The 24,606-nt window shown below is 35.1% G+C and overlaps 3 protein-coding genes across 4 annotated transcripts; 2 read left to right on the top strand and 1 right to left on the bottom strand.

The window, feature by feature from the left end:
* The first annotated feature begins 3,387 nt into the window (after positions 1-3,387).
* LOC7460825 (laccase-17) lies at positions 3,388-6,091 on the top strand. Its single transcript, XM_002317468.4, has 6 exons — positions 3,388-3,626; positions 3,764-3,915; positions 4,016-4,260; positions 4,381-4,509; positions 4,616-5,587; positions 5,725-6,091. The coding sequence occupies exons 1-6, from the start codon at positions 3,510-3,512 to the stop codon at positions 5,853-5,855; spliced, it is 1,746 nt and encodes a 581-aa protein (XP_002317504.3). The 5' UTR covers positions 3,388-3,509; the 3' UTR covers positions 5,856-6,091.
* A 5,113-nt stretch (positions 6,092-11,204) lies between these two features.
* LOC7462336 (3-deoxy-manno-octulosonate cytidylyltransferase, mitochondrial) lies at positions 11,205-14,851 on the bottom strand. Of its 2 annotated transcripts, none has more exons than XM_002316864.4 (8): positions 14,471-14,842; positions 13,781-13,826; positions 13,242-13,328; positions 13,038-13,162; positions 12,624-12,763; positions 12,481-12,532; positions 12,223-12,333; positions 11,205-11,642 (listed from the first exon to the last, which is right to left on the bottom strand). In XM_002316864.4, exons 1-8 carry the CDS (start codon positions 14,696-14,698, stop codon positions 11,550-11,552), a joined length of 882 nt encoding a protein of 293 aa, XP_002316900.1. In that variant the 5' UTR covers positions 14,699-14,842; the 3' UTR covers positions 11,205-11,549. The 2 variants fall into 2 exon arrangements, 1 of the variants encoding a protein (XP_002316900.1); XR_002984633.2 differs by having other exon boundaries at positions 11,560-11,642; positions 12,223-12,395; positions 14,471-14,851.
* Positions 14,852-16,979: 2,128 nt separating this feature from the next.
* LOC7462335 (protein NRT1/ PTR FAMILY 8.3) lies at positions 16,980-22,631 on the top strand. Its single transcript, XM_002317467.4, has 5 exons — positions 16,980-17,493; positions 19,194-19,299; positions 19,370-19,587; positions 20,000-20,556; positions 21,524-22,631. The coding sequence occupies exons 1-5, from the start codon at positions 17,440-17,442 to the stop codon at positions 22,344-22,346; spliced, it is 1,758 nt and encodes a 585-aa protein (XP_002317503.4). The 5' UTR covers positions 16,980-17,439; the 3' UTR covers positions 22,347-22,631.
* The last annotated feature ends 1,975 nt before the right edge of the window (positions 22,632-24,606 follow it).

Genomic DNA, 24,606 nt, shown 5'->3' with positions numbered 1-24,606 from the left:
GTACTTAATAAATTTCGACAAGTTCAGGACTTTCATAGAGTATATGAAATTTGTTTGTCGAAATAATTTATTGATGCTCGAGAGAGATTAATATTTACATTAGGAAAACCTGATTATCAACATTAGGAGTAATTAATTTAATCGAGAAAGTTCACATAAGCATAGTTACGGTAAGTCAGAAATCCTAGAACCAGTACAATTGAATTCATTAATATTTAATCATTTTTTGTTTGTTTTTTTTTAATCATTAATTTTTGTTTCATAAACTATCTCATTCGATTCCTCAAATAGATCATAATTTAAAAGACTTTGGTAATTAGTAGTAATTTTTACAAATCCTCGTCGGACGATACTCTACTCATCACTTTATTACTTGTTACGATTCGTGCACTTGCGAAATTAACCAACAGGCACACATGTGGCTTGGATGGCTTGGGTTGTCTTGGATGGCAAACTTGAAGATCAAAAACTGCTTCCTCCATCAGCTGATCTCCCCAAATGCCAACATTAAAGGCTTATATTTACTTCTCAGTAATAGTCAGACCATAAACTGTTCTGATGAAAATTTTATTCTCTTCTATTGGTTTCTTAAAACTAATTCTATTCATCGGCCCTTTTCCAGATTTGTTCTTCCAAAATGGAGGCTTGTGGTTGATACTTGGTGGAGGAAGTTCAAGGTTAATATGTAATCAACACTTTTAGTGGATAAAAGATGTTCTTAAAACTTGGAAACTAATTATTTTACGAAAATAATTTCAAGGAAAAATTATGATGGGATGAGGTAAACTTAAAGGTGGCAAGACAAGTCTAGAAAAATTATAGCTCAACTAGGTAAATTTTAATTTGTTAATTGTAAATGTTTATTTGTAAAATTTTAATAATTTTTTGTTATATTTTTTTTAGTTTAATGAATTTTTGAACTAGGTTGTGTGATTTATGATATAAAGGCACACACCTATGCTAAAAGAAGAGCCGAGTCAAATAGCTTTGAGGAATGGAAGAATTTTTTATCTCTCCACACCACTGAGAGCAACTAGGAGAACTATTTAGAGTTTTATACGTCAGAGGGTTTTAGGAGGTGTTCAAGGAGTGGGTCCTCGAACAGAAACAAGGAGACTCACGGTTCCATTAGCAATATACCGATAAGTCACTTCCTTTTACAAACCATGCAAAACGCTTTATAAGAGAGCTTGTTTTAATTTCAAGTATTTTTCTTAAAATGGTACCTGTAATTTATGTTTAACTAAGACAAATTTATTTTACAAGCTACACAGCTTGGGAGCGAGTCTATTCTAATGGAGTGGTACATGGAAACACATATACAAAGGGAGGATAGACAAAGAGAGATGTAATATTTTTTTGATAGCCAAATTGAGGTGTTTATTGTAAGTAGACTTTTTGTACATTGTTTGGACTAATGTTTTCTCATCATATCTCTTACTTATTTTTCTGTGGTTTAGGGACATTATAACATTGCAATGTGTTAAAACATTGAGAGGACCCTTTAACTCATCCAGAATACGATCCGAATTTGTAGTTGAAGGCTGGAGAAACCGGTGGACCTGATAAGAATCGGGTTTATGGTATCTCTATGACTATGGCCCAAGATATATATGAGATTAGGTTGTAGTGTCTCGACTCTAGACACCCCACAATTCAGCCGGAGTCAACCATCACTAACCGTTGAGGAGTTGGTTGAACAACGAGTTGGTACTCTGACGGCTAAAATGAAAGCAAAGTATGAAGCACAAGAAAAAAATCTGGAGGAGATCATGACAAGGTATGAAGCATACTTTTCCAGTCATTACCCTCTCTTCTACAAACCTCCACGAGATCCCCCCACCTCCACCTCCACCTCCACCTCCACCTCTACCTTTGAGCTTGTAATTGATTTGTATATATATTTGCAATTGATTTTTACATTATATAAATTTTGTAATTCAATTTCATTGATTTTTATAGCCATATTTAATTTTTTTACATTATATAAAATTTATTTTTCAATTTAAATTAGTTATTTGATGTTGTTTAATTCCATTGTGAAATTGTTTTATAGCATTTAAAAAAAACATCTTGTTTAAATACCAACATAATTTTTGTCAGAAAATGCTCAATCTTTTCATTAGAGAATTACAAAGAATTATTAATTGTTTTGACCCATCTCGATGGGAACACCGAAGCAATATGCCATCGATGTTCTATCGGTAAAACCGTTCATGAGACAGAAGTATCCATTGGTAATATTTACCAACAAAATTGACGACTGATGTTGGTCGGCTCCTTTTTCAAGGACCGATGACAATAATTCGTTGCTATATTTATTGGTATAAAAATCAACGGCAAAATTACCGACAAGTATGGATCATTGAAGAGATATTTCTTAATAACACGTTTCCAACAATAAAATCATCAGTGATGTGATTTTTACATCGACAAAATTAGTGTGTTTACAGTACCGACAGAATATTCCTCAAGTGTTTTAAGATTTTCTGGTTGTGATTATATTTTCCCGTGGTAGTTAGTGCGTTGCTATGTTTGCTTGAGATAAAAATGCTTCATGTGCGGTCTCCCTACGATTCATCTAGCTATGTATGGCCTGTACTTCATGACGCCCATCTAACACTGAAATGGACCTTCTTTGATGGAAACATCTATCTTGGTTAGCTTTATCAGCAAGCACTGTTGTTAATGATCTTACATAGATGACAAACATGGTTAAGCTTTATGTTGGCTAGCTACGACTGTTCTTTCACAAGTAGGTTGCGCCATTGGTAATTCGACCAACTGAAAAAACTTCCATTAAGATTTGATAGTGCAAGCTAGCTAATCAATCCATTGCATTTATATGGTCAACAGTAGCAACGCTAGCACTCGAACAAAAAGTCTAAACATATTCTTAAGCGACAGTAATCTGCCAACATCTCAAGATATTTGAATATTCAAGATGAAAGTGATTTTACTGAAGGAAGAATATAGCAAGCTTAACTTCCATTTTCTAACCTGATCATCATAAGGTGAAAAACTGGCTAAGAATTGACCTAAAACTATGCATAAAGCAAGCCATTGTTTCTGGCGTTTACAGTCTTTGTTACTCCAATATTGCCAGGGATGTGTGTGGAAGCAGTATAGATGAAAACTCTCCTTGTTGCTGAAAATGGAAGTCTGTTTTACCAAAAACGGAAAATGCATGGAAGGAATCTGGGCAATGCCATGCCAAAAAAAAGTGGGATATCATTATTTAAGTAGGGACGCGAAGGAAATTGGCTTTGACTGCACTCTAGAGTTGTTACTGAGCTGAAAACATCTACAGAGACACATCTGGTTCATGAGGCTTGTTCTAGTTTTCTTTTCATTTTTAAACTTTATAATTTCTGCACCTAATCATCGAAACAACCCTCCTTCAACTCTCTCTATATATACTGGTTTCCGAGCTTTGATGTGCACACAGTCCCAAAAAAGAACGGCTTCTTTCTTCTAGCCTGCTCCAAAAGAAGAAACATATCAGAAAAATGGGTGCCTCTCTTCTTCCTCCACCAGCATTTCTGGCAGTGTTTCTCTTCTCATTTGTCACTTTGTCTGTCAATCCTGAGCCTGCACTTGCCATTACTAGGCACTACAAATTTGATGTATGGGTTACATGTGAAATGTCGTTGGCAAAGCACCTAAAATTGTTCAAATATTCTCTCTTCTTGTTTTTTTTTCTTCTTAGTCGAATGAGTTCTGCACTTTATTTTTTGACAGTATAGAAAATAAAATTTTACAGGTTATGCTGCAAAATGTGACACGCCTTTGCCATACCAAGAGCATGGTTACAGTCAATGGGAAGTTCCCGGGGCCTCGCATTGTAGCTAGAGAGGGTGATCGTCTTGTTATTACAGTGGTCAACCATGTCCAAAACAACATCTCTATTCACTGGTACAAGGACGACCTTCAATTTTCACCAAGTATAATGGACCTTCTTGTATAGAAAAGGCTGTGTCTAAATCTCAGTTTATGTTTTCATTGATCCATGCAGGCATGGGATTCGACAGCTTCGCAGCGGGTGGGCCGATGGACCAGCATACGTAACTCAGTGCCCTATACAAACTGGACAAAGCTATGTGTACAACTACACCATTGTAGGACAGAGAGGCACTCTTTGGTGGCATGCCCATATTTCATGGTTAAGATCAACTCTCTATGGTCCCATAATCCTTCTTCCCAAACTCGGAACTCCTTACCCATTTGCTAAACCTTACAAGGAGGTTCCAATCATCTTTGGTAATCAACTACAAGAAATCAAGCTACTTTGAGGAGCTAATTGAAATTTACGTTGACTTTTTTTTCCTGTTGAGGGAGTCTATGTCTGCTAACACAAACCATAATACAAATAAATTGCAGGGGAGTGGTTTAATGCAGATCCAGAGGCGATCATTAACCAGGCAATGCAAACTGGTGGAGGCCCAAATGTCTCTGATGCTTATACTATCAATGGACTTCCAGGGCCACTGTATAACTGCTCTGCCAAAGGTAAAATATTTTTGCTGAGTCGGCCTTCTACGACAATACTGAACCTTCTTCTGTTTTTTTTGCCTTTTTCCTCCCGCGTTTAACTTGTGTACATGGTACCTGGCAGATACTTTCAAGCTGAAGGTAAAGCCAGGGAAGACGTACCTTCTTCGCATGATCAATGCCGCACTCAATGACGAGCTCTTCTTCAGCATAGCAAACCACACAGTCACAGTTGTTGATGTTGATGCTGTTTATGTCAAGCCATTTGATGCCGAGACACTTCTCATTACCCCTGGACAAACCACAAACGTTCTTCTGAAAACCAAACCCGACTACCCAAATGCCCAATTTTTCATGTCTGCTAGACCTTACGCGACTGGTCAAGGAACTTTCGATAATTCAACTGTTGCTGGCATTTTAGAATATGAAGTGCCAAACAAAACCAGTCAATCAAACCACTCCACCAAGAAACTCCCACTCTATAAGCCAAATCTACCACCACTAAACGACACTTCATTTGCTACAAACTTTTCTAGCAAGCTCCGCAGCTTAGCCAGTGCAGACTTCCCTGCCAATGTTCCTCAAAAGGTTGACAGACAATTTGTCTTCACTGTAGGCCTTGGAACAAACCCATGCTCTAAAAACCAAACCTGCCAGGGACCAAACGGAACGAGGTTTGCTGCTTCAGTCAATAATGTATCATTTGTAATGCCATCCACAGCTCTACTCCAAGCCCACCATTTTGGTCAATCAAGGGGTGTTTACAGTCCTTATTTCCCAATCAGTCCACTGATCCCTTTTAACTATACTGGCACACCACCGAACAATACTATGGTGAGCAATGGAACAAAGCTAGTTGTTCTTCCTTTCAACACAAGCGTGGAGCTCATCATGCAGGACACCAGCATACTTGGTGCTGAGAGCCACCCTCTTCATTTGCATGGTTTCAATTTCTTTGTTGTCGGTCAAGGTTTTGGGAACTTTGATCCAAGCAAGGATCCCGCAAATTTCAATCTTGTTGACCCCGTTGAAAGGAATACTGTGGGAGTGCCCTCTGGAGGCTGGGTTGCTATACGGTTTCTAGCAGACAATCCAGGTTGGTAATTAATCATCATTAGTATATGCAATACATGCAAATTAACATCCTATCTTTATCTTAGATGATTAAGTTTATGAACGTAGCATCTTCGTTTGCTGACATGTTATCATTTGTGGATGATGGCCATCACCCAGGCGTATGGTTCATGCATTGCCATCTAGAAGTGCACACAAGCTGGGGCTTGAAGATGGCTTGGGTTGTCTTGGATGGAAAGCTTCCCAATCAGAAGCTGCTTCCTCCACCAGCTGATCTTCCCAAGTGTTAACTTTCAAGGCTTCAAGCTGCTTTTCATCACCTACATTGAGACCAGAAACTTCCCCAATTAATTTTTTTTTCTTCGGGTTTTCTTTGTAACAGGCTTGTTTATTTCTTTTCGGTGTTTTTTCTCTCATGAGCTTTAGTTTCCGAGATTATTTTGGTTACCATTGTTGGAGTTGAGGAAGGAAACGAATATCGTCGAACCTTTTGATTATTTAATTTGCAAGCAACATTTTTCTATTATTTATTACTTTTATATTCATAAAAGGGCATGGAGATCCACCTTTAAACTGAATTCTGAACACGAGAAGACTCTTACAGCTTCGTCAACAACCACCATGCTATATATGAAAGCAATTGTTCATGCTTTCTCCTTCAAGGCAACTTCTTGTGCTTTTATCTCTCAATTTGGTTCCTGAATTCATTAACTACACATTTCAAGTCAGCCCCCTCCACTTGTAAAATTAAAAGCACTCAAATGGTAAAAATAAATTGAAATTTCCATGCATAATTGATAAGAAAAAAATAATTTTGCGTAACACTAAAGATGTTTACTTATACTATTTTTATTTTGTTTTTTTTTATTTGATTTTATCATCAAGAATATACTCACAGATGACATTCGGTGGCTTGTCAAATAATATTTCAAAATGGATTTTCTATTTGATTTCCACATTTTCTAAATGGATTTATTAACCGAAGAAGTGTAAATCAAAATTAATGAGTAATATTTCAACTACTAGAATTAAAAACAAATTCTCCATAAAGTGTAAATAATAATAATAATAATAATAATAATAAAAGCAATATTTATTCAAGATATCATTGTACCTACTGTCAAAAACATCAGTTCAAATTTCATAAATTGGTGAATCTAGCCGGTCAAGAAAACAGGAAAAAAAAATGGCTCTCTTCTTCCATCACCAGCATTTTTGACAGTTTTTTTTTTCCCCTTATCATTCCTTATCTCGGGTCTCCATCCTGAGCATACTCTTGGCATTACAAAGCAATATACGCACTACGGGTGAAATTGAAAACTTTTAACCGGATAAACATCTTAAATATGATTAAATTTTAAAAAGTTTGTAATTTATAAAAATTTAAATCGGTCCTATCAAGAAGTTTATTATAAATTAATTTAAAAATATAAATTTTCATAACTTATCAAAGCAAAAAAAAAAAAAGAACAAATCAAACACATGACCTACTAGAACATGAAATTGGGATGATCTTATAAATAAGAAAGCAAAAACATACTGTAAAAAAAAATATTAAAAAAATGCTATAAAGAAAGACAGAAGTCGACTCGGGCTAATCTTTCAGATCTATTAATCGAGTCATGGACCAGGGTGACCCCATTAAAGGCAAATCCTAAAAAAAAATAAGCAAGATTCTTAATCAAACAAATATTGAGGGATGAAATTAAAAAAAAACAATACAAAACAAAAACAAATAGCAATTAAAAGAATTAGGACTAAATTCAACATAAAAATTAAATGAGATTAAATGTTTAGATAAAAATCAAATTAAATTAAATTTTTAGGGATGGAATTGTAAAAAACAAATCCATTTAGAAAATAATTAAAAAAGTAGCAATTAAAAGAATTAGGATCAAATTTGATATAAAAATTAAATGAAGATAAATACCTAGGGGTGGGAATTGGAAAAAAAACAAATCAATCAAGAAAATGATTCAAAACAAAACATATTGCAATTAAAAGAATGTGAACCAAATCTGAAAACAAATAAAAAAAATCAAATGACCAGGGATGAAATCGAAAATAAAATCCAATTAGAAATAATCATTGTAAACAAAACAATTGCAAATAAGAGAAGAGAGACTAAATCAAAAGAAAAAATAAATTGAAGGACTGGTATGATTTTTTGCATGACCAACACGCAATCCGAGAAAAAAAAGGAAAAGAAAGAAAGAATAGAAAAGCAATTTTGGGTCGAACAACGCCGAATCACCATACACGCGCCACTCAAAGAGAAAGAGGACACCAAGACAAATCAAATGATGCGGATGACTCACAATTACTACCACTAGAGCCAGCCGCACATGCCGCCAGAAGGCGACTGAGGCACTGATGCATGCCTTGTGCAACAACTTTTTCAGTTTTTTTTTATTTGTACAAAACCAAAAATGCCCTTAGAACTAAACAATAATAACAAACAAATTATGATGAAATTACAACCAAACCCCTGAAACCAAGGCTAAAAAATTCAAATGGTAAGGGTAATGTAGTAATTATATTGTTTTATCAAATATGAAAATATAAAAACACCTTTGTGCCGAAGGTATTATATTATTTTATACAATTGTTACATTAATAATTTTACCGTGGATGAAAAAACACAATTACCAAAATAACCTTATTCACTCCTCAAAAGACAATATTTATATTATGGTGAAAAATTCACAAAACTCTCAAAGCAAAAGTAAAAGATAAAATGACTAAAGAATAAAATAATTATTATTATATTATAATGAATAGTAATTTATGTCTCGAAGCAATTGGATAGGGGATCGATTAGTTTTTCTAGGTAATGTATGTGTTTAGTGTTCTTTAACTCAAAAATTATCGAGCTAATATTGTCACACACATCAAATTGAACTTCCATGGGAGAAAAAGAAGTCAATTCTTTGTTTTTAACATTAATTATCAAAAACTTAGTTTATGAGGAATCAAATTTTGCAGGTTATGTTACACAATATGACATCCCTTTGCCACATCAAGAACACTGTAACAGTCGAAGCAAGTTCCCAAGCCAGTCATTGTAGCTAGGGAGTGGTATGTACAAAACAATATCTCAATCCATTGGTACGTTGTGCTGGTAATTAAATCAAGGCTATAAAAACATTGAGCATATTTCTCATCTGCTTTATACAAATGGCACCTGAATGTTAAGGCTGGAAAGACTTGCCTTCTTCACCTGATCAATGCTGCACTCAATGATGAAATAGCAAAGCATACACTTATAGTTGTTGAAGCTAATGCTGAAAGAAAGAAAAGGTTTGTTACGAATTAAAATCCTCGACCACTAAAAACATTATACTATTGAAAGATAATTAAAATATTTAGTTTTTATTTATCCAAGTTTCTCCATATTGAAAGGAACTCGTGCTCAAGTTCAGATCTCGGTCAAAAACCATAATCCACAATGAATATCTTTTTATACATATCATTTCATCATGAGTTCCTAACACAATATCTTTTGTACAGGTTGTCTCATCGTGAATCCTTAACACAATACTTTTGTGCATGTTGTCTCGTCATAGATCCCACCATTGAAATTTCTAATAATAGCAAATGACACATATGGAAACAATATACTAGTTTTGAGATGTTTTTTTTTCAAGAGGGAGCCTCATCATCCTCTCTGACACGAGCACGTCCAGTTTTGTGACTTCTTCCAACATTATTCAATAGAACACAATAATTAACCACTAGGAATCGTTGAGCTTTGATACTAACTGATGCGGGCGAAAACACAACAAGGGCAACAACAAGTACAAAAACACATAAAATATGATGAAATAGGGTTAAAACACAAAAAAAAAAAAACCTTGAAACCTTTTTTTTTCTGAAATATTAATTAGAAGGTTAAAAATGTCTTTAAATAGGCTAAAAAATCAACCTATACTAAAAAAATGGGATCAAAATCCTAAAATACGAAGGAAAATAACATAAATTCCGAAACAACATAAGAAAATCAAAATATTCAAGGAAAATTAGCAAAATAAGAACTTTCAGGAAATCCTTTTAGCGAATGTACCATCAAATGCCTAATAAATGTTGTTATATAGGGATTTTTTCTAAACAGATTATGTGGATAATCTAACAAGTGTTTTTATAGACTAGTGGGATAGAGCTAAGCCTAAGAGGAGATTTAGTAATGTCAAACTAACATAATGGCTTAAAACAATCATAATTTTTTATTTGATTGTTGAGTCGAGCTCAAACTTTTACTAGAGATTCTTAAGGACCAGTTTCATAAGGAAGCTTCTTCGGCAATCCATCCACTACACAAATTTTTTAAAATTTGGCTTCAAATATATTTTTTTGTTATTTTTCTGGATTTTTTGTATTATTTTGAATTTTATGTTATTTTCCCTTATATTTTATGATTTTGATTTCATTACCTACTTCAGGTAGGTTTTTAGCCTATTTAAAGACGCTGTGAACCTTGTTGAGAGACAAACTTTGTCAGATTAATAAAGATTTTAGAGCTTATTTTTGTTTTATCCCTGTTTCGGCCTTTATCGTGTCTTTTTATGCTTGCTTGTGTCCTTGTTGAGCTTCTGCATGCAGGAATAGACAAGGAACTTGTTACAATTCAAGAGGTGCTGGCATTTTGGAATATGAATTATCACCCCCAAACCTTTCAGTCAAACCACTCGATTACGAAACTCGCACTCTATAAACCAAATCTACCACCTCTAAATTACACTTTATTTGCTACAAATTTTACAAGCAAACTTCGTAGCTTAGCTAGTGCTGGATTCCCTGCCAATGTGCCTCAAAAGGTCGATACGCATTTTCTTCACAGGAGGTCTGGTACAAACCAATGCCCTAAAAACCAAACCTGTGAGGGACCGAATGGACCTGTGATGATGTTGATTGTATGTGAACAGGTTTATGGTTCATGCAAAGCCATCTAGGAGGGCACACATGTTCGAGGATGGCTTGGGCTGTCCTCGATGGCAAACTTCCAGATCAGAAGCTGCTTCCTCCATCAGCTGATCTTCCCAAATGCCAACATTAAAGGCTTAAATTTACTTCTCAGTAACAGTCAGACCATAAGCTGTTCTGATGAAATTCTAGTTTTACTCATCGGCCCTTTTCCAGATTTGTTCTCTCTGAGCAATTTGATCTTTAGAGATTACTTTTATTACCCATGTCAGAGTTGAGGAAAGCAAAATAATGCAGGGATTTTATATCAAATATTTTGTTGCTGAAAGTACGAAATGATACTGACACAAGTGAAGATTAATTATCTGTTTCCCGTATCATTCCTTTGCCCTATCTACAGTCTATACCATGGAGAAGACGGCAGAGTCCATGCAGTAACAGGGGTGCACCATATGGCATCAACGCCTAGCCTACATGGTGTCCATTTAACATCGTGGGAGATCAGACCAAAGTCTGATGGTCATGGGTCCAAATCTCTACCAAAGTGTTGAAGTATGAGAGAGAATGGTTTAAATCACAAAGAGGATGAGTTGAAAATTCACCACTCATCTCTGATGCAAACTAGTAAATCACAACTTGTACTTCATTACAACACAGGAATTTGAGAAGGATCGTTGAGCCACTAATTCCATTTATTTAAAAGGCTCGGATAAACAACATAAATAAACTGAGAGGGTTTATAACTAAAAATAAACAAACAAACAAAACCAAACCAAACACTTCAGTTATTCCCACTTCTATTATGATGCAGGCAACTCATCAACTGTATGCAAAATGCTGCATGATAGTTCACTGAACTTGGTAAACAGAAAGGAGAAGAAATCAACATAATAAATGAACCTATAAAGAATACTATGGCACTATCTGACTATAATATTAGAAAATGGCTAGTGAAACCAATAACCAGCGTCTTACTTGATTTCCCTTTCCCCTGAACCTGTATATTTAACACACAGACAACTAATCCACCTTATAATCTAACCTCTGGCATAGTTAGTATTGAACTAAGACAAGTTTTGCTCACGCATCAAAGTTTCTATCTTTTCAACATCTTCTGGAATGTCGACACCATGCGCCTCATGGTCAACTTTTATGACCTGCACAATTTATATACATTTCTAAATATTGAAATTTCAGCAAGCACAACCTGAATTCTTATTGAAAAGGAAACTAAAAATCTAATTTTTAGTCGATAAAAATTGGAAATACATGCAGAAATCTGAGGATGTGAATGCTACAATAGAAAATAAAACAAGTTGGGGGGGAAGGCAAATTGGCTTACAATTTCATCGACTCAGTTTCATTCCAAATTTCCTTCCATATTAACCTATTTTCCGCTGTCCATAATGCTAAATAGGATGATTTCAAAATAAAATTGGCTTTACTTTTTTATCCAAACAATTTTTTTATGGGAGAAGAATGGCAAAATGGGAAAGATTCTCCCATCGCAATGGGTCATCCAGAAATACCCAAAAGAAATAATTTTCTTTCATTAAAAAAACAGCCTCATCTGGGGCCTAGGCCATTTTGTAAAAGAAATTTTCAGCACTCCAGAAAAAGGTGCTCAAAATGCACACAAGAGCTAGAAGTTCTTGCAATGTGAAACCAATTAAGCAAGAAGTTTAGGATAGAACAAGCCAGTCAAAGGGAAGAGACAATGGAAATTTAAAATATTACCTTCATTTTATAACCATTTTCCAGGACCTTAAGCTGTTCCAGATCCTCTTCCAGTTGCAGTGGAGTTGGTTGAAGCTCAGGATATATCTTCAGAAACTTTGCATCATAACTCTGGTTGGACATGAGATGATATGCAGTGTTGTTAATGTGCAGGATGGATAACAACAATGTGGCTGAAAAACAGAAGCCAGACAGACAACCCAGCAACCACTCAAAAAATGAGGAGAAAACTTAAAAAAAAAGATGCTGTTTTCACACCTGAATTCCAAGATGAAGCAAATATGGAAATTGTGGATTGACCTTCCCCGATCTGTGTCAAGTGGGAATATAATTGTTAACAGTCCAACTAAAAAGAGTTACAAAGAAAATGAGGACAGCCCACGTGTATTTGATAAACTCACTTGTTGTAAGGAATTAATCCCCTTGAAAAATAGATAGCGTAGCCTTGATTGTCCACCACACATTTCACTCGATTGGGATCAAATGCATCTTCAGGCTTCAAAGAGGTTACAGCTGTGCTAAACACAGCATCCGGGGCTGCCTGTATCCATATGCATAATAGAAACCTTCAACGAAGCTCAAAGTATAAAATAATGTAAAGTACTGCAATAAGATCAAACCGATGATGTATAATGTTTGAGATGACTTTTAAGCTGCACAGCTCATTCATTTTCTTCACTTCACAGGATATTTCAAGTTGCTCAAATAAATCTTGTGAAAATATTAAAATTTATAAAGATAAACATGAACTTCTGTTAATTAGATGTATTGTTCATGTTTCTGGAGATGTGTATTATGAAGATATATAAATTCACCTGCAGGGATTTAACAATTCCGTCTATTATCTCAGGTTCAATGAGAGGCTCATCCCCTTGAATATTGACAACCACATCATATTTCTTATCTAGTTTTTGAAGTGCTTCATTGCACCGTTCTGTACCTGCACAATAGAAAAAGAATGTTAACCATTGGCAAATCACATAAAGTTCAGATTTACAATGAACAACAAAGATACCTACCATTTCGACAAGATTCTGAAGTCATTACCACATCAGCACCAAATCCTCGACAACATTCTGCTATTTTTTCATCATCTGTTGCCACAACTGCAATGGAAAAGATAATGAAAGAGTTCGTAAACACATCAAGAAAAGAAATTAGACTATTCAGCTCACAGAAAATAATCTTTTGTTGATCCTATTCACATCATCGTTGCAATTGCTGTCTCCAGCATTTTCAATGCCAACTGCAGTGCGCCCCCCCCCCCCCCCCCCCCCCCCCCCACATGGAGAAAAAACAGAAGGCTACTAACAGCAAGCAACAGTGAGCAAGTTTGGCACAAAACAGACAACCTTTTGGTGATGAACACAATAACAAACCCAAACTTTAGGCATCTAAATTGGTTAAAACATAACCTGATGAACAAGATTAGCATTTAGTTTTAACCCATAAATCATTCAGGTGCACCACCCTCTACAGATATATTATAGATGACAAAGTTGCATGAAGCAAAAAGGCTCCCCGTTAAAATTAGGTGAAGCTCGAGATAGTTACATACCTATATGATCCAGTGTAGTTGCCAGTTTGGCCCTTTCCCAAGTTCTCTGTAGATAATCAACTAAAAGTGTGAGTATATATAGCAGTTTTCTTTCCTCGTATCAAATAGTACACTATAATTCAAAAGGTTTCATACAAGATAAACATGCCATCAGATATCATATAGATAATCCCACTTCTTTTTGTTTCGAAAGATGAAAATTTGACAATGAAAGATCAATTAATAAGAACGCATTTCTTCGCTAATCTTTACTGCTCAGTTTCAGGACGAGATCAACTTAACATATAGTGCCCCAGAACCATGCTGTCGTATCCAACCATAACACACGTTGATCCTTCCGAGAGAGGACATTAATTCAAATCAAAATTCAAAATAATTTCACACAAGCTCGGTTCGGCCCGAAACAGAACTGAAAAAAGTGTTTACTTGTGGAAAGTCACATAATTTCATATATGTTGTACAATTAAAGATACCAAAAACTATCAAAAACAGGCCTAGATGGGCAGTTTGATGAGCTTCTGCAACAAAACAAATTACTAATCACTTAATGAATCCGAATATATAAAACCCATACCAGATCTCATATCAAATCACTGAATAACACCTCCAAAATTCACATACAAAACTAAAAGTTAAGAGATGCAAACACTTCAAAAGAAGAAATGAAATGAAAAGGAGGCTAAAGGGTACCTGGATCATGGGTTTGCCAAGGATATTAACAAGTGGCTTGCCTTCAAATCGAGAAGAAGCATAGCGGGCGGGTATGATACCAACAACCTGGCTCCTAAACTTTCTGTACCGAACCAGATAAGCACCAGCGCCAATGGCCGCAGCAATTGCAGCTCCGGCTACAATGCCGTGCACGATCCATGATCTGGTCGATGAAGACCCAGAAGAACAGGAGGAGCACATTGACATGTTTGGTTGTCGTGAGTGTGTTACTCAGGCTTCCCCGGCACTTGTAATTTACTAGGCACTTGTAAATCTACGAGTGATTACTGATCAGTCATGCTGAGTGATGACTGTGACATAGTGACATTTTCGGAGGAGGAAAATACCCTCTCTCTTTTTTTTCTTTTCTTTTTTCAAACGAACCAGGGGAATCTTTTATTAAAAACCTGAATTGTTGAACCAATGCTGAATTTAATTTTTAAACTTTTTTTTTAACTATAAATATTTAAGTTAGTTAGGTAACAAATTATCTAAAATCTTAAAATTAACGACCTTTAGATTAAACTACACCTTTTAAAATTAATTTTTTAAAATATTTTAGGATCCAAGTAGTTACCAATTTTATTTTTGGTAATAGAAAAAAATCTGGTTATGTGGATTATATGTTTTTAATTCATAATTTTTTATAATTAATGAGATTGTAATTGTTTTTAGATTAAATTTTAATTAGTTAATTATTGTCCAAGAAGAATATTTTAAGCGCGTTAACATGGTATTTTTGACATAATTTTTCTAAATAAATTATATTAGATTAATTTGATTATTTCATTGTCTAGATAATAGGTGGGTTTGACTAGATTTAATAATTTTATTATTTATTATTTATTATTTTTATTTAATTACACAATAATAAAAATACATATTCACATGAAAGATAGCAAATAAATTTATAAAAAAAAAGGGTTTTTCATCAAAATAACCTTTTCTTATTCTGGTGAAATTGTTAACATTCTAATAAAAAAATATAATATTATTTAAGAACCATGTTAAAATTTTCTAATAAATTAAATATAATATTAAGTGTTTTATTTATAGTGCATTTCAATTAAAATCTATATAAAAAAAAAAAAAAGATCACAGTAAAAGGCAATCTAGTCAAAGAAATTGAGTTTGCATGTCTGGCTTAATAAAAACAAGGCCCGGTGCTTATGGGTTTTAATTCCAGGCCCATGTGCTTGAAGTTCCTTATATATATTTTTAAATTTTTAAGGGTGGATAATATATCATTAGTTCTATTTGCTAATGACTTTCTCTTTGCTCTTAAATTTGAAGGGCTAAAGCATAATAAAACAAATAAAGTTAAGGACTAAAACATCAAATATTTAAAAAACAAGGACCAAAACTAAAAAAAATCAAGAATTGAAATGTGCTTTCCCATGCCTCATGAATAATAAAAGAAGAAATAGAAGGTTGTCTCTTTGTTTCTATGTTAAATTTTATTTTTATTATTTCGGTTTTTTTAATAAAAAAAATCAATTTATATTTTGTAATACCGAGCATCATTTCAAAGTTAGGATATTTTTTAACATTGCAAATAAGATGTATCACATAAATTAAAAGGAATTATTAAGCTTTAAATCATGGGACATAACATGAAAGGATTAAATTGAAAAAAAAAAATTAAGTAATCCAAATGAGTAAATATAGAAAGATCCAAAAAAATAAAGGGGACGAACTAGGTGCACAATCTGCAATCTGCAATGTTATATTGATAAACATTTTATTTGTTAGGATATGCTTCTCTTTTAATGTTTTCTAATATGTGAAGAATATTAGATGATCTTGATATTCAATTAAAGATCAATTTTATAAATTTGAATTTAAAGTTATATCTAAAAATAATTTAAAGAACAAGGACCACAAAAAATAAAAAACATATCTAGCTTTTCCAAAGGCACATAAAACTTCACATTGGTCCCTAAAGTTTCAAATTATTCATATATTAGTCCTTGTTGTTTGAATTTTTTAATTTTTTAATCAAAAATTTATTTTATTACATTTTAGTCTCTAGATATCAAGGAAGGATAAAAAAATTTATTTTAATAAAATTATGAGAGAGAAAGTATCTACTCAACTACATTCTAACCATTATAAAAAAATTTAATATTGGAGTTATTAGGTTAGTCATAGAAGAAATTTAATGGAGATGACTTTATCTTCTATCCAGGTCTAAAAAAATAGATCAAGATTAGTAAATTTTGCTTTAACTAGGTTTTTTAAGGGGGTAAAAGATATTTTTAGATTAAAAATATCTTTTAAAAGTTTTAGGATATTTTTTAGATGTTTTTAAATAAAAACAAGTTAAAATTTAATTTTTAAAGTCTAAAATACTATACTCTAATTTTTTGGTGAATAGAAATGGATGATGATTTATTCTTGTATTTTTATTTATTTATTTTTTTCTGGAGATCCAACGCCAACTTTCAAGGATGGACTAGAATCTAGATATAGAAATTGAACCAAAGATTCCTGACAAAGTCATTATAAACTCCAGCTATATCCCTTGAATTGTTAAGTTAAAATGGATGCTATTACATCATCTGAGAACTTTTCCGCCGCCTGGAACTTGTCAAGAAGTCATGCCGGCCATATGCTAGTAACCACACAAAAGAGTCTATTAGTTTGCTATAGATGATAACATGTTGAAAGAATCTACTTTATAGGGTTTTTATGAGGGAAAAAAATGTATTTTTTAAATGTTAGTTTTAGGAGGAATTACTTAACAAATTTGAGTTCTTCCCTTGAATTCACATTATACCATGGTGTTAGAATAATATACTTATTTAAATAAATAAATTAAACACCATTAAATGTCGTCCACGTCTTCCTTCTCCTGTGTTCCATCCCGCGAATACTGATCGATTAAAGTGTATGTGTGTGTGTAATTGGAATTTTATAATTTTAAAACCCAAAAAAAGAGGAGAAATATGAGTTCAGGGGAGGAACAGACTTTGCTCTTGGAAGATGAACTCCTACTACAGGTTTTTCATTCTCTCTCTCTCTCTTGGTGCTGATTCTTCTCCTTTGTATATATGTATTTGTAACAGATTATTGAATGTTATGGAACTTGTTTCTGGGTTTTTCTTGTTTTTTTCTTCCAAATCAAGATTGAATTCAAAGAATGAATAGTAATTCAAATTTCAAGTAATTTGTTCCTTTTTTTTTTTATGCTTTCGGATATTGATGATGATTCTGTATAAATTTGTTTCTTCCACAGACTGTTTCATAGCTAGATAAGCATCACAGACGCAGAAATCTCCAACCAGTTTTATTCTGTCTGATTTCTTGTCTGCATGTTTATGTTTGACTGCTCAAGTTGTCTCTTTTGTGATTCTTTTGTCTGTTTAGCTTTCATCCATGCGTGCTGTATCTGCCAACTTATTTTTTTCTCTTCTCAAGTCTCTGCCCAAGTTTCGTGGTAGTAGCGTTTATGTGGCTTTTACTGTCTGAGCTTTATAGATAGGAGAGTTAATAGGGTGTGGGTGGTAGATGAGATGCAACAAAAGAATGTATTAAATCTACTTGCGGGCAAATCGTGCTTGTGTCAGCCAAGCACAAAGGTGGACTTGGCGTTTGAGTAAGGTTATGTCTGTGATTAAGCTCTTTCAGAAAATGGAAATGTGCTTAGTGGATTTTGTTTGCATCCATTCTAACATGTACAGGTCAAAAGGGAATCAATATTTTTGCCACTAACTAGCCCCTTCTCTTCTCTTTTCTATTTTTTTTCCTTTTGCTAATTTTGAACTTGCTTGAGAGATGGAAAGGGTTTTGCTTTATCTTTGAAACTCCAACAGCTTGGTGTTGCAATGTACAAGCTTTGTTTACAGGCAACTTGCCTTGCAGCTGTGACCACTGTCTCTCTCCATAGGACATTATGATTATGGATGTCTTGCAGTTGGTGGCATATGTGATAAGTGCCATGGTTTCACCAATTTGCTGGTCACCAATTACTGAGGTTAAATCTGGATAGCAAAGCTTCTGCTGGGGTGTCGTAGGGTGGAGTCATGGCTAATAGAAGATTGTTTTGGTTGCATTTGATGTTTTCCTTATTTGATGCTGAATTGATGATGGATTGCTAAGTTTCAAGAATTCCATGTTAGAAGCATCATGTCCTTGTCAGATATGGATAGCAGTCCCATGTAATGAAATACTTATGGGACTCATTTCTAAATCTGGACGTGCAGGACTCAGTTTATTCTAGAGGAAAAGATATTCAATTAGCTTGAGATGTCGTGTCCTAGAAAATCTGATATCATTCGATTCCAATGCTTCGACAGTTATCTGTATCTGATATCTATCTCCAAGTCCGTCTAAGAATTTTCATGAACAAATGATGAATTTCTGTGATTTGTAATCATGTGTGAATAGGGGTGTGCCTTAGCTGTCAATCCTCTGCTTTCTTATATTCTTAGAATTTGGTGTGTTTCCATATTGATACAGTTCTGTCCATGTCCTGTAATTGTTTCCATGCTGCATAGAGGTTGGACCAGACACAACAGTCTTACCTCTAATTTTCTGGTGGCATTTAAAAGATCATCAGTACCCTTTTTTAACACCAGCCAAAATATAACTTCATAGTTTATCTGTGATCATTATAGGTGCCCATTAAACACCGTTAAACTAAAAACCAGTTTGCATCTTGCACCATGTCTTTGTCACATGTTTTGTATTATATTTGTAGAACAAAAATAATGGACTCCACACAGGAGATGGCTCGGTCGACATTAATGGGACGGCTGTTCTTAAGCAGAAAACTGGAAATTGGAGAGCATGCTCTTTCATATTGGGTACTGATTATTATATTTCACATTAGTGCATAGCCTATGCTCTTTCTGACTTCCATCATGCCACATACAGGAAATGAATGCTGTGAACGCTTGGCCTACTATGGAATTGCTACTAATCTGGTCTCCTACCTTACTGGGAAGCTACATGAAGGAAATGTGTCAGCTGCAAAAAATGTTAACATTTGGGCAGGAACTTGCTACTTCACACCACTCATTGGAGCCACTTTGGCAGATGCTTATTGGGGAAGATATTGGACCATTTCTGTTTTCTCCACAATTTACTTCATTGTAATTATGTGCTGAACTCGTTATTTCTATTCTATGCCTACATCTCTGATCAGTACATTTCTGTTTCTTGACCATAAAGCTCAAAATCTTGCTCACATCTCTCAAGTCAATGGAGCTTCTCTGGTTCTAATTTCTTTTCATTTAGTCCAAGGGGTTGTCTACTGCTGCTACACTATATGTTCAATGGTTAGCAATAAAAAAAAATTGTTCTAGTTATGCCAATAAACAGGAAAACTTTTATAAAAAGCCTGAATGAAGTTTTGTTGATTATGTGAATTTTTATGTGGTAGGAAGTATAGGTACAAGGTTAAGCAAGTCTATATTTTTCTACACCTGCATTGGTTGCTTTTACCCAGATGTAATCCATATTGTTTTCTTCAAGTGTTGGATTTCATCATGTCGATTGATGCAGGGAATGTGTACGTTGACTCTCTCAGCAACTATTCCTGTATTAAAGCCAGCTGAATGTATAGGTTCTCTATGCCCTCCAGCAACTCCTGCTCAGTATGGGGTATTCTTTTTTGGCCTCTATCTGATTGCATTTGGGACAGGTGGCATCAAACCATGTGTTTCATCCTTTGGGGCGGATCAGTTTGATGACACTGATCCTAAGGAAAGGGTAAAGAAGGGGTCCTTCTTCAATTGGTTCTATTTTTCAATCAACATTGGTTGTCTTGTATCAAGTAGTTTAATGGTATACATTCAAGACAAAGCTGGGTGGGGGCTAGGATTTGGAATTCCTGCATTGTTCATGGGCATAGCTATTGCTATCTTCTTTTCAGGCACGCCCCTTTATAGATTTCAGAGGCCAGTGGGGAGCCCAATTACTAGAATGTGCCAAGTTGTGGTTGCGTCATTCCATAAGAGGAATTTGGAGGTTCCCCAAGACATTAGTCTCCTATATGAAACCCAAGAAAAACACTCAACCATTGAGGGAACCTGGAAACTAGCGCACAGCAATGAATTGAAGTATTTTTCTTCTTCTTTCTCCTTACCTGATCTACTTTCCTCAGTTTTGAACTAGCCATTCTATTTGATGTGCGTTTTTGCTATCAAAATTGATTGTCATCCAGTGAAATAGTGATTTACATATGCAAGAAGAGTTGAATCTTCTGTTTTGTTTTGTATCCAAATTCAAGAGTTGATCATCAAATGTGAATAGTGGTTAAGAATGGCCTTTCTAGTTAACACTACAATGCCTTATTTGAGGCAAGTTCAAGCATAACTTATAACTCATGCAAGCATAGTGTGAAGAGCTGTGCAGAATACACAGAAAATTTTCATATTCTGTGAAGTTCATACCCTCTCTTATTTTAGCTGTTAACTACTCATGTTTGTGTAAGCTTACACTATGCAGTTATCTGTTTTTTTGCTGACACTTTATTAATGTATTAACGCAAGCCCACAGTTGAACTCTGCTCACTCTTCCCCTTCTAATATCTTGTCATGGTTCCCCTCATTGCATTCTTTGAAATATATATTTATTAACCACGCAAAAGAGGCTTAAATAATGGCATGTTATTTTGTGGAATACTTTGTATTTATTCTCTATCTGGCAGCAGAAGAATCACTGACTTTTCAGTTGAATTGAGTTTTGGCAGTCTGTTATTGGACATATGGTCCTTTATCTGTTCGCCTTTCCTCTGAACTTCGTCTTTACAAGGTCTACTTGCAATTTCATTTGGTGTTGAGACTACATATTAATGGGAATTTTGTTTAGTTTATGTGAAGAGATTTTATGCTTACATATTTATTTTATCTGATATGCCAAAGGAGCACTGGGAAGAAAGTTTCAACAGACCTGTCTCTGCCTTAATGAATTCCTTTTTATTGATTTGTATTGCCTTATCCTCATTTTAGTAAGTTTGCCTCATCATTTAAAAATGCACTAAAATCTTTTCTCAAAAGAACTTAACTAAATTCCTATTTCCTCTAGATGCCTTGATAAAGCTGCTATAATTTCAGAGGCTGAGATAAAAGGTGGGGACTTCAGTGATCCATGGAGGCTTTGTACTATGACTCAGGTGGAGGAATTGAAGATTTTGATCCGCATGTTTCCGATCTGGGCTACAGGCATTGTCTTTTCTGCTGCCCATGCCCAAATGAGTACAATCTTTGTGGAACAAGGGATGCTGATGGACAAGACAATTGGTTCTTTCAACATCCCTCCTGCTTCTATGATCACAATTGATGTTATTAGTGTTATTTTCTGGGTTCCAATCTATGATAGGATCATTGTTCCAATTGCAAGGAAGTTCACTGGCAGAGAGAGGGGCTTTTCAGAGTTGCAGCGTATGGGAATTGGCTTGTTCATTTCTATGCTATCAATGACAGCTGCTGCTTTGCTAGAGATTAAGCGCTTGCAGCTTGTAAAAGAGCTTGGATTGGTTGGTGATGCTGTTGCAGTTCCTCTCAGTATCTTGTGGCAAATTCCCCAGTATATGTTGATGGGTACAGCAGAGATCTTTACATCCATTGGTCAGCTTGAATTTTTCTATGAACAGTCTCCAGATGCCATGCGGAGTCTATGCAGTGCTTTGGCACTCCTGGCTGCATCTTTGGGTAATTACCTGAGCTCTTTTATTCTGAGCATGGTAACTTACCTCACAACCACGGGTGGGAAGACAGGATGGATACCAGATAACTTAAATAAGGGGCACCTTGATTATTTATTCTGGCTTTTGGCTGGGCTCAGCTTCTTCAACTTGCTGATCTACACTATTTGTGCAAAGAGATATAAAGAGAAGAAGGCCTCCTAAGGTTTTTACAAGAGGGGAGGCCTAGTAGCCCCGTGGGAGAAGGTTTGATTACAATGGTTTGTGCATAAGCAACAATTATTCTACTATGACATTATTTCCTTCCAGGTTTGAAGGAATGTATATTACGTTGGTTTAGTGCTTATAATAAAACCCTTTTGGTTTAATCCTGTCCTAGTAAGATTTGTTTTGTAATGATTCAGGGGATAACAGCCAGCTTATTAGTGCTTTCTTGTTGAAATAATGGATACAGCAGGTGCATGATACAATCTGCTTTGCGTTTCCACAGACAGGTTTCTGTCGAATTAGTAGTTTAATTGCAAAATGGGAATTACCCCACTTCATGTTTTATTGTTTGGGTTAGTTAAGACACTTTTGAGTCCACCTGCAATAGATCTTCCCTGCATTTCTTTGGCCACTAACCACTGCTAATTGTCATACAGTTTTATCTTTCTGGAGTATAACTGATTCTCATTCCCTGAATTGCCTTGTCAGCATACGGTTGCCTTTCTTTTTGGATCTACTCTTGCATACTAGAGTAGTTTGAACAGATTTGTGTATACAACTTACAGCATCCTTATTTGCCAAAGGACTGGCACTCCATTTCTTGCAGTCTTGGAGAAAGTTAGATTCTGAGAATTGCAATTGCTGCTTCATTTTTTATTTTTTTTAACAAAGGAACGATGTGTCTCTCTCTCTGTTTTTTTTTAGATTAATGTGGTTATCTGGATGAGTTTTTCTTGCAAGGGAACTAGAACTACCATTTGCATCTTCATCGAATGGCTGTCTTAAATGACTCGATGACTTCTAGTTATTCCCGAAAGATCATTAAGTAGAGCATCAATTTTCTTGTTATGGTATCCTAATTGAAGTTCATAGTACCAGGCTCATTCATGTATCTGGAATTCTTTCTGATGTAGAACTAGAAGCTGTGATACCCAATGCAAGGCCAGATGCTATGCGTCCTAGATTCCATATGCAGAGTCATTCAACCTGATCTTCATCTGATGACAATATGCTGTAGAAAGCAAGTGCAAGTGGGTTTTTTACAACCACTGCAAGGGAGTTGATAAGAAGAAGGGGGGAGTAAAGTTGATTGGTATAAACTGGTTTTTGGACCTTTCTCATCACTAGACCCAGTTATATCACCTAGCTTCCTGTGGGTAAGGTAGATTCTCATGGGAAGGAAAATCAGTGTTGACTGTTTGCTATGTTGGAATTCTGACGAAGATCATGGCCACCTGTTCTTTGAGTGTCCATATTGTAAAGCTGTGTCAGGTGCTGTTTTGCACAAATGTGGTTACAATACAATAATTATTGGTCCCTAGATGGTGGAGTTTGAGTGGAACAGTCATCATGTTATATGGAAACAATTGGCCATGATGGCTCATATATCCTTAAGGAGTTCCATATAACATGGATATGCCAGATTTTTTGCTGCAGAATGCATAAAACTAAACGACTTGAAGAAGCAGCCATGGATCCTCTTCATTTACAATTCGTAGACAGTGGGTATGAGTTTATTAGTTTATCTAATCTGTCGTGGATTTGTGCTTTTGTCTCACGGTAAGCTCCCATTTATTTCATTTGAGCAATGAAACTCTTATCATTTTGTTGAAAAATAATGATAATATTAAAAATAACTCATCTCTTTCAAAACATAGTAATAGAATGAGAGGATAACTCTGTAACAAAAAAAAGAATGAGAGGATAACTAAATGAAGACATAAAAACTCTCTAGCTTCACTAAAAAACTCATTTGGGACTATCTGGCCATTGAAAATATTCTCAAGCTAACTATGCAAAAGCCTTCCATAATTCTGGTCATGGAATTGGATTGATAGAGTCTGCTTTGAGATGCATCTGAAACTGGGAAAATTGTTCTTTACCTCCCAAAGCTAGGCTCTTTCCTTTTTCATCCTTGAATGGTTTTGATAACTCTCAATGCAATCTTATCAACAACTTGCCCTCTAATACTTCTCTCTCCATTTCTCCTTTATCAAATATAATGCTCCAAAAAATCCTCAAAAGCCAACCACATAGCCGATAAACACCATTCCATAGAGTAGCAGTAACCTTTCTCTAGAATCCTCAAAACCAGCATCTTCTTGATTAAGGGAGGAAGCGTTCAGGTTGCAGAGTAGCACCACATAAATATTCATTCCCAATGCATACTGAAACATCCTCATTCAATGTATCAAACCGCACACCTGATGGGAATCTCCCGCTCAGATTGTTGCGGGACAAGTTCATAACACTGAAA

This window comes from Populus trichocarpa, chromosome 11 (assembly GCF_000002775.5).
Source record: "Populus trichocarpa isolate Nisqually-1 chromosome 11, P.trichocarpa_v4.1, whole genome shotgun sequence".
Lineage (NCBI taxonomy): Eukaryota > Viridiplantae > Streptophyta > Magnoliopsida > Malpighiales > Salicaceae > Populus > Populus trichocarpa.
This window is presented reverse-complemented; position numbering and strand designations above follow the sequence as displayed.

Coding starts and splice junctions, on each gene's coding strand:
- LOC7462336 (XM_002316864.4), bottom strand. CDS start 14,698: ATGTCAATGTGCTCCTCCTGTTCTTCTGGGTCTTCATCGACCAGATCA. Junction 12,334..12,480: donor TGCTTCATCTTGGAATTCAG/GTGTGAAAACAG, acceptor ATGTCCAACCAG/AGTTATGATGCAAAGTTTCT. Junction 11,643..12,222: donor AAAATGGTTATAAAATGAAG/GTAATATTTTAA, acceptor TAAATTGTGCAG/GTCATAAAAGTTGACCATGA.
- LOC7462335 (XM_002317467.4), top strand. CDS start 17,440: ATGAGTTCAGGGGAGGAACAGACTTTGCTCTTGGAAGATGAACTCCTA. Junction 17,494..19,193: donor AAGATGAACTCCTACTACAG/GTTTTTCATTCT, acceptor TTATATTTGTAG/AACAAAAATAATGGACTCCA. Junction 19,588..19,999: donor TCTCCACAATTTACTTCATT/GTAATTATGTGC, acceptor CGATTGATGCAG/GGAATGTGTACGTTGACTCT.
- LOC7460825 (XM_002317468.4), top strand. CDS start 3,510: ATGGGTGCCTCTCTTCTTCCTCCACCAGCATTTCTGGCAGTGTTTCTC. Junction 3,627..3,763: donor CTAGGCACTACAAATTTGAT/GTATGGGTTACA, acceptor AAAATTTTACAG/GTTATGCTGCAAAATGTGAC. Junction 3,916..4,015: donor AACAACATCTCTATTCACTG/GTACAAGGACGA, acceptor TGATCCATGCAG/GCATGGGATTCGACAGCTTC.